At 43.3% G+C, this 10,341-nt stretch overlaps 1 protein-coding gene across 1 annotated transcript; it reads right to left on the bottom strand.

The window, feature by feature from the left end:
* Window positions 1-1,098: 1,098 nt before the first annotated feature.
* On the bottom strand, window positions 1,099-9,946 carry LOC125603935. The gene is made up of 2 exons (XM_048774632.1): window positions 8,572-9,946; window positions 1,099-1,155 (listed from the first exon to the last, which is right to left on the bottom strand). Exon 1 carries the CDS (start codon window positions 9,373-9,375, stop codon window positions 8,617-8,619), a length of 759 nt encoding a protein of 252 aa, XP_048630589.1. The 5' UTR covers window positions 9,376-9,946; the 3' UTR covers window positions 1,099-1,155; window positions 8,572-8,616.
* Between the last annotated feature and the right edge of the window lie 395 nt (window positions 9,947-10,341).

The following is a 10,341-nucleotide window of genomic DNA, read 5'->3' on the forward strand; positions in this document are numbered from 1 at the left end:
CCTAATAGGTGCAGCAACTCTTCACAGCTTTGCGCACACTTCACACTTCATACTTCAGCTTCACCTCTTCATGGAACCGGTTTGAAGTCTCCCCCTCTCAACTGACTTCACAGCCATCTTAGAGAAGCTAGGACACGACCAGATCATCTTCAAAACACTAGTGAGGCTGATCAACACTTCACACACGGCTTGCCCTCTTCATAGAACTGGTTTGGATCTCCCCCTCTCAACAGACTTCTCAGCCATCTTAGAGAAGCTAGGAACTGACCAGGAACATCTTTAGTGAGGCTCAAGCAATGGTACCTGATACATTATCCCAAAGGTGCATCAGTACCTATCAAAAACAAGAAAATGAATATCCTGCATCACACTTGATGCACACAATCTCACAGTTCAATCATAGTCATCTTAAGTATCTTTTCAAGCACAAGCAATGAATAAGATGAATGAAAAAAGATTGAAAAGAGTTTAAAAAAAGTCTAAGGGAACTTCCCTTGTGTTTTTGTGAGTTTCCTAACTCGGCCAATGCACCATCTTCATGGCATCATCAACTTCTTGGAACGGCAGAATGGATTCATCAGCTTCTCCTCAATCACCTCTCATTGAAGCCGCATTGATGGAGAGCTTTCTTCCTCACTCTCCAAGGCTGCTCTGAACAGCCTCTTGCCTAGACACGCCACTGACTTGGTCCGGTTGATGATCCTTGAAGAAGCTTTTGCAAAAGACTTGTTACTGACCATGGATCATATGCATTAAGACTCCCCCTCAAGCTTAGAACCGAGAATAGAAGGAGCTAAGCTTGTGATGATCCTATGCATCTCCATGGTCTAATAACGATCATCTTTCATGATAGCTTTCTTCTTGTGAGTTTACTCTCTTCCTTAACCAGGAACTAGGGTGTTTGAATCACCATAGAGAGTCTCACAAGACACACTTCTCATTGCATAATGACCCATGCTACACTTCCTGTAGTCTTTGGACTGGATATGTCCAATGGTATTATGCAATGGCCATCTCTCATTTCATAATCAATCACACTACACTTCCTGTAGATTATGGACTAACATGTCCTAGTGATGATATGCAATGGCACAAGACCTTTGTCACTACATTCTTGGCTGTTGGCGAGTTACATGTATCACTTTCCTTGTGTACCTAACACCACCACAACTCAATGCAAGATCAGATCATCCCATTGGGATCACACCAAGATAATTTATCCTGTTTGATCACCAATGCCACAGCAGAATATAAACCTTGAAACAAGCCAATCAATCAAGGCAAGAACAAGCAGTTTTCAATCTCTAAAATGACAATGCAAGCTTTAAACAATACATTGACAATTTAGGCTCATTTTTAAATGCATCAATGAATGCACAATCCTAAAGCATTAACTATATGAAGGCATCAATCCATGAGACATATTAATCAAGTTCAATGATGCAAGCAACTTAGACAATTTCTAAGGGTTAGGAGGTTTGCTTACAAACAAGAGATCCGAGCTGATCTCTTGAACCTCCATGGGCATGATCAGCTTGCAATGGTCTTGGTTTAAATTGCATCACCCTCCTGGTGATGCTCTTTCTTTGCATGTCGACTGTCCTCTCTACACTCATCTGATGTGTAGGCTATGGTGACTAAACTATTACTTTAGAGAATATGAAAGGTATTGAGAAGTCTAAGAGAGATTTAAGAGAGATTAGAGTGTTTAAGAGAAAGTGTATGAGATTATCATGATGAACTAGAGAGAGAGAGACTCATAAACTCGTGTATATTCATTAATCAATCAGAGTACAAGTTATATAGTAAGGGAGAGAGACACTAGGTTAAACATTAGGGAAAGCATAAGCATGTGGAGTCAAAGGGGAAGAGGAGCGTCCATTTGAAATGATCCAATGGGAGAGCCTACACGCTTTGGTATCTTGGCATCTAAGACCAAGATGCTGTTTGCTTTACAGCCTGGAACAGCTAGAGACGCGCTGGTCTTCTTCCCTCAACGGACTGATCAGGATAAGGCTGTAACAAGGTTAATCTCTCAAGTTAACTCCACTTGGGTAACTTTAGGATGATCCTCTTTCCCTAAGTGTACGGCCTCACTTGTACGGCCTTGGCTTGTACGGACATCCCTCATGTACTGATTCCTTATTCAGAATCCTCTCATCCCTTCATGCCTTCACCTTGATGTCTCTTCTCTCCTTTTATTTAACACTCCCCCTCAAGCTTAGACTCTTGCGACACTAAGCTTGGAAAGGCCATGAGATCTTCCTCATTAAAAACCTCACCAAAGAAAACCCATTGGGACAAAACTTTGATGAGGGAAAAAGAGTGAAGAACTCATGGCTAAGGGGACTTAGCCACTTGGTGTGAGATCCACGAGTCCTAGCCTGATGTGAATGGACTCCATGGTCTTCTGTCTCGCGGCTTTGGTAAAGACATCAGCTAACTGATCCTCACTCCTTGTATAGCATGGCAAGATTACTCCCAAGACAATCATCTGCCTCACCTTGTGGCAATCAACTTCAATGTGCTTGGTTCTCTCATGGAAGACTGAGTTGGTTGCAATGTGTATAGCCGCTTGATTGTCACAATGCATAGTCATTGGAGTTGCTTGCTCTATCTCCAAATGCTTCAAGATCCCTTTGATCCATACCAACTCATTGGTAAGCTTCAGCATTGCTCTATACTCAGCTTCAGCACTTGAACAAGACACCACTTTCTGCTTCTTGCTCTTCCAAGTCACCAAGTTGCCTCCAATGAATGTACAGTAGCCAGTGGTTGATCTTCTGTCTGCTCTATCTCCAGCCCAATCCGCATCACAATATCCCACTACTTCAGTACTCTTGTTGCATCCCATCCAAACTCCAAGGCTTGATGTCCCGTTCAGATACAAGAGCAGTCTCTCCACCATGCGCCAGTGATGATCCTTTGGAACTTGCATATGCTGGCTCACTTGGTTCACAGCAAAGCAAATGTCTGGTCGTGTGATGGTGAGGTAGATGAGCTTCCCTACTAGCTTCCTGTATAGCTTTGGATCATGAAAGGCCTTGCTATCTTCAATCTCCCCCTCACGTGGAATCTTGTATCCATCTTCAAGAGGCATCTTTGCTGTCTTATCTCCTTGTATACCTGCATCTTTCAAAAGATCAAGTGTGTACTTCCTTTGGGAAATGAACAATCCTTCCTTAGATCTACACAACTCAATTCCAAGGAAGTATTTCATTTCTCCTAAGTCTTTGATTTCAAACACAGATTTCAAAAACTCCTTTGTGGCTTTTATACCAGCCTTATCACTACCTGTTATGATAATGTCATCAACATATACAAGTAGACAGATGATACCTGAGGGTGTAGTGAGAGTGAAGAGAGTGTGATCCAATTCAGACTTCTTGAACCCACGCCCATTTAAGGTAGTGCTCAGCTTGTTATACCATGCTCTAGGAGATTGCTTCAGCCCATAGATAGCCTTCTTGAGTCTCAATACATTTCCAGGTTTCACAAGGTGCTCTAGACCCGGTGGTGGATACATATACACTTCATCCTCTAGCTCTCCTTGAAGAAAGGCATTCTTCACATCCATCTGCCAAAGCTCCCACTCAAGATTCACAGCAAGAGATAGTACAATTCTTATGGTATGGAGTTTGGCAACAGGGGCAAAGGTATCAATGTAGTCTTCCCCATATGTTTGAGTGTATCCTCTAGCCACCAGTCTTGTCTTCTTCCTCTCAATAGTTCCATCAGGTAGATACTTGATAGTGAATATCCACTTGCTTGTTACTGCCTTCTTCCCTCTTGGTAACTCACTTTCAAACCAAGTGTCATTCTTTATCATAGCATTTGCTTCATCACCCACTGATTCTTTCCAATCTTCATGTAACATTGCTTCTTCATATGATCTTGGTACACTGCTCTCATCTAAGCTTGTAATGAATGCACAATGTTCCTTTGGGTAGCTCGCAAATGAGCACACAGCCTGAGAGGGATGCTTCACAGCTTGAGCATTGTAGTACACTCTCGTGTTTACCCAGTTGGAAGCATCTCTCTTCAGCCGTGTGCTTCTCCTTAATGGGGCTTGTTCCACCTCCACCACCGTAGGCTGCACCACCGTAGGCTGAACTGCTTCTCTTTCTACTTCATTTGGTTCAATTGGTTCCACATGATCTTCTTGTATGGATTCTTCCTCTCTTTGTATCACACCTTGACCATGACTATCTGAGTCTTGATCCTCATGATCTTCAGGCTCAGCCTCATTTCCCCCCTCATGATCATGGTGTGATGGTTCTTCAGCTTCATTCTCCTTTGATGGTTGCTGATCCTGGGACATGTTGATTCCAAGTCCTTCCAGTACACGCCTAAGACTTGTAGCTCGATCAGATGGTTGAGACAAATCTTCAAGATCTTCCCACTTTCTATCTCCATAAAAGCTCTTATCCTCCAAGAACTTCACATCTCTAGACACAAGAACTCTCCTGGCTTCTGAATCATAGCATTTGTATCCCTTTTGTGACGTTGAGTAGCCAATGAACATGGCTCTTGTGCTCTTTGCTTCTAGCTTATTCCTTAGCTCCCCGGGTACAAGTACAAAGCACACGCATCCAAAGACTCTTAAGTGATCCAGCACAGGTTTGCTTCTGTTTAAAACTTCATAAGGAGCTTGATCTTCCAGGATCTTGGTTGGTATCCTATTGATTAGATAACAAGCCGAGATCACAGCATCACTCCAGAATCTCTTAGGCACACTTGTATGAAACATCATAGACCTTGCCACCTCCATTAGGTGTCTATTCTTTCTCTCAGCTACACCGTTCTGTTGAGGAGTGTATGGACAACTTGTCTGATGTAGAATCCCATGTTGAGCTAGGTGACTCTTGAATGCATTGCCAGTATATTCTCCACCATTATCAGACCTGAAAATCTTAATCTTGGCATTATACTGGTTAGATACATAAGATTGGAAGTTTTTAAATGCATCAAGAACCCTATCCTTTGTTTTAATGAGTGTTATCCAGGTGTATTTAGATTTCTCATCTATAAATGTGACAAAGTACTTGTAATTATCTCTAGATAAGCAGGGAGCAGTCCATACATCAGAGTGAACAAGATCAAAACACTTATCATAGATAGTAGTAGATCTTTTAAAGACAGTCTTACAATGTTTTCCCAAAATACAAGCCTCACAATCATTATTTTTAAACATGACACCTGGAAACATTAAGCTTAAGGCTCTAACATGTGGATGTCCTAGCCTAGAATGCCATAATGCACCTTTACTTAAAACAGAACTCAGCAAACAACTAGAAATGGGGTTAATGTCTTCAAGTACATAAAGATCCCCCTTGGTTACTCCTTGTCCGATCAACTTATTGCTCTCAATATCCTGAAATGTCACATTGTTAGGACTAAAGATAACATTGCATTGTAGATCATTGGTACATCTTTTAACAGATAAGAGATTAGAAGTAAAATCAGGCATGTAAAATGCTTTAGAGTTCTTATCAAATAGCTTTAAGTCTCCTACACCTTTAATGGGAATTCTATCTCCATTTGCAATCATTACATGACCATGAGCAGGTTCTATGTTTTTGATCAAGCTATCATCACTAATCATGTGATGAGATGCACCAGAGTCAACAATCAATGGTTTTATGCCTCTAGCAAGATGAGTTCTAGGTGATTCATTTCTCAGTTTTAATTTCTCAATGATATCTATCAACCTATTCTCATTCCTAGGCATCATATGAGCAGTATAAGAGTAACCAAGAGTGTTTCCGAATGTACCAGACTCCTTAAGAGCTTTGATGAGGGCATCAATGTCAGATTTGCGGATCACTTCATGCTCCAAACTCTTTGCGGCCGTGTAGTGAGTTGCCATTGCCTTGCCTGCGCTTTCACCCACTTGTGCACTTGAGCCTGCTCCTGATGGACCGGCTTCACTTGCTTCAGTAGACAGGTTAGCTCTGGCTTCTCGATCCTTGTTGAACTTGGCCGGCTTGAGATGGGGATGAAGGATCCAGCACTGGCTCCTCTTGTGTCCCGGCTTCTTGCAGTGATCACAGTTGCCTCCAAACCTCCTCTCATCACCATACTTCCTCTCATCAGTCTTGTATGCTGCACGGTTAGCTTGCGCTCCTTCCTCAGCCTTGTTGGCTAGAGCTAAGTCTCCCTTGCTTCCGAAGAGACCAAGAGATCCTTCCTCCTTCTGGAGCTGCGCACACACTTCCTCCATGGATGGAAGACTTGGCATCCTCAACATGTGTTTGATCACATCATTGAACGGAGGATCCAAAGTCAACAGCAATCCAAACACCTGATCCTGCTCCCTCCTCTCCATGAGTAGCTCTTGATCAGCCGTGCTTGGCCTCAATGATTCAAGCTCAGACCACAAGGATCTATACTTGCCCAAATGCTTGGTGAACTCCTCTCCATCTTGTACCAGTGTGTTGATAGCTTTCTTGATCTCATACACACGGTTCAGATTGGTAACGTTCCCAAAAGTCTTTTGGAGTACCTCCCACAGGTGTTTTGGAGTCTCACAGTAGCTGTAGGCTTCCAAGAGATGTTCTTCAAGAGATCCTTGCAGCACAGATAGCACCATCAAGTCATCTTGAATCCACTTCTTTCCATCAGCAACCGCGAGCTCTCTTCCACCTTCTTCCTCACTGGCCACTGGTGCTGGAGCTTCATCTGTGATGTGACCCCATAACCCTAGCCTCCCAATGGCTGTCTTCACAAGCCTAGACCACAACAGGTAGTTTCCCCCACCCTTGAGTGAAATCGGAACCGTAATCACCTTGTTTCCTCCCATCTTGATTTGCTTGGACTTGGTTTAGAATCTCACAAGAAAAAACTTTTATCTGAAGCTGAAGAACACACGATCTCAATACCACAGCCAACCTGGCTCTGATACCATATTACTTTAGAGAATATGAAAGGTATTGAGAAGTCTAAGAGAGATTTAAGAGAGATTAGAGTGTTTAAGAGAAAGTGTATGAGATTATCATGATGAACTAGAGAGAGAGAGACTCATAAACTCGTGTATATTCATTAATCAATCAGAGTACAAGTTATATAGTAAGGGAGAGAGACACTAGGTTAAACATTAGGGAAAGCATAAGCATGTGGAGTCAAAGGGGAAGAGGAGCGTCCATTTGAAATGATCCAATGGGAGAGCCTACACGCTTTGGTATCTTGGCATCTAAGACCAAGATGCTGTTTGCTTTACAGCCTGGAACAGCTAGAGACGCGCTGGTCTTCTTCCCTCAACGGACTGATCAGGATAAGGCTGTAACAAGGTTAATCTCTCAAGTTAACTCCACTTGGGTAACTTTAGGATGATCCTCTTTCCCTAAGTGTACGGCCTCACTTGTACGGCCTTGGCTTGTACGGACATCCCTCATGTACTGATTCCTTATTCAGAATCCTCTCATCCCTTCATGCCTTCACCTTGATGTCTCTTCTCTCCTTTTATTTAACATAAACCACCATGGACAGAACCACAAGTCATCTCTCCATTGTCACAACATCCTCTCTACCCTCTTTGGAGCAGGCTGTGGACTTCCCACAGAATGTTGGCAACAGGCTTCATTTTATCATTCTATTGTAATGATAGGGAGGAAACAGGTCTTGAACTTTAGCTCTTCAGGTTGGTCATTTGAATCCCCACCGCAAGCTTGAGACCGAGAATGAGGGAGATCCAAGCTTGAAATGAGCCTCAATGAACTTCAAGACCAGGAGCACATCACCCTAACAGCTGCGCTTAAATCACTGATCCACCCTTTTGCCTTCAGCTTCAAGTACCCTCAGATCACCAGCCTTCCTCATGGCTTAGATGGTGATCTTCTTCTTCTTGTGTGTCTTGAACCAGGAGCTCAACAACCTTGTGGCCTGCGCTTCTTAAACCGGCTTCTACACACAAGAACCTTCCCATTGCTCCACACAATGGTTGGTCTTTCGCTTGTGTGTCTTGAACCAGGAGCTCAACAACCTCGTGGCCTGCGCTTCTTAAACCAGCTTCTACGCACAAGTATCTTCCCATTGCTCCACACAATGGTTCAGGTCGTCCTCTTGTCTTGGATAGGTGGTGAGTAAAGAACACTTCTTGTGAACCTGAAACACCACTCAAACTCCAGCAAGGATAAGACACAAGGGTATTGGGATCAATCCTTGATTAATCATCAAGTTTGATTCCCAATCTCACAAGCATTGCAACAGATTAAAACAAGTCATTTTCAAGTTCTATCTTTGCAAGCAATCTCTCTAAGCACAAGCATTTTCAGATTATGCAAGCTACTTAGGCATTTTCTAATTGATGCTAGACTTTCATTGATGGATTAAACATAGGCATTAGCATCAGTAAACATAGACATGCTTATGTATGCAAAACAGCTTTTCAAAACATGTTGCAAGCAGTAGAGACATTCTACTCAATTCTACAACACATTCATGATGATTCAAGCTATGGCAACACACAAGACAATGCAATAACAAGACATGAGATTCTGGGACTCTAGACACCACTCACAGCACAATAAATAAAGACACAAGCTCTTATTAAGGGTTAGAAGGTTTTCTTACAAACAAGAGATCCGAGCTGATCTCTTGAACCTCCATGGGCACGGTTCACTTGAACTCGGCAGGGTTGAGGCTTGGATTCAGTATCCAACACCTCTCCTTGGTGTGCCCATCCCTCTTGCAATGCTCACACTTCAGGCCTCTCCTATCCCCCTTCTTGTAAGGCGCCTTGTTGGGCTGAGAGCTTCTTTCAGCTTGAGAAGCAAAGGAGAGTGTTTCCTTTGTTCCAAACAGCCCGATTGTTCCCTTCTCCTTTTGGACTTGGGAACACACTTCTTCAAGTGTTGGGAGCTTCTCAGACCTCAAGATATGTTGAATCAAGGCGCTGTAGGCAGGGCTGAGGGTGAGTAATAGGCCAAGCACCTTGTCTTGCTCCCTTCTTTCAATCAACACCTCCGGATCAACAGATTGGGGTCTAAGCATCTCTAGCTCAGACCAAAGGGCTCTGAACTTGCCTAGATGCGCAGTGAACTCCTTATCCAAAAGGGATAGGATGTTGATGGACTTCTTGATCTCAAATACTCGGCTGATGTTGGAGATGTTCCCATATATCTTGTTAAGTGTACTCCAAAGGTCTTTAGCACTCTCACAGTATGAGTATGCTTCAAGGATGGATGGAGACAGTGAGCTATGGAGAATGGATAAGACCTTGAGGTCTTCTTGTTCCCACTTCTCCTCAGATACAGATTTGGAACCGGATTCACCATCTGCTGAGCTTTCATTTGAACCGGCAGTCTTGGAGAGCTTTGGAGCATCCATGAGGCAATGGCTCCATAAGCCTCTCCCTCCTAGAGCTGTCTTCACCATGCGTGACCAGAGAAGGTAGTTGGGACCATTGAGAGTAACAGCAATGACAATGGTTCTTTTGGACTCTATGTTGAAGTCGGATGAACAAGACTGTCAAAGAACTCTTCAAGGTAGAAATTTGGGACAAGGTGAGCTGAATCTTCAAGGGCGTGAGCTTGGGAGCTTGTGGATGTAGCGGAAGTCTTCACCAGGAGTCTGAGCAACCTGGCTCTGATACCATATGAGGTTTTCAGAGTACCAGTACTTGAGTGATGTAAGAACAGATGAGAGATTGTTGTGTGATGAAGTATGAAGAATAGAAATGAGTTTAAGAGAATCAAAGAGAGTATGGGAGAGACTGAGAACGTGTATGGGAGATTAGAGAGAGACTTAGTAACAAGAGAATAAGAACCAAGAACAAGTTTATGAAGAAGAGAGACTCTCTCAGCTTAAGGGTTTACAAAGTGATCATAAGAGGCTTATATATGCCTTTACACAACTTATATCACAAACCTAGATCCTAAGGCTGTAATTAAAAGATAGAATGGATGGTAAGGATGAGAGAAGACTGGTCTTGATGTTTCTGGTGCTAGCTGGCGTGGCTGATTCAAATGGAAGGCTCAGATTGCTTCTTTTGAATGAAGGGAGGAGATGGGTCTTGGCTGTAAAGGTAAAGCTTCTTTTCCCTTTCCAGCCTGTCTCTTGGACCACAAGATGCTCAGGTATATTCCTTCCCTCCATAAGCCTTCAACGGTCACTTAAGATAGGATTGGATCAAAGTAAACCGCCCTCACATTGCTCATCTTTGATTTAAGCTGAACCGGGTGACTTGGGCGTGTGGAGTGGCCGTACGGTTGATGGTACGGACCTCCTGTCCGTACCACAATCCCTAACTATGCACATTGCCTTATCTCCTTCTTGACTGATCCCAAACACCTTCATGATTCACCCTAGACCGTACAAGGCCGTACTGAACGCCCTATCTTT

Source organism: Brassica napus, unplaced genomic scaffold (genome assembly GCF_020379485.1).
Source record: "Brassica napus cultivar Da-Ae unplaced genomic scaffold, Da-Ae ScsIHWf_426;HRSCAF=657, whole genome shotgun sequence".
NCBI lineage: Eukaryota > Viridiplantae > Streptophyta > Magnoliopsida > Brassicales > Brassicaceae > Brassica > Brassica napus.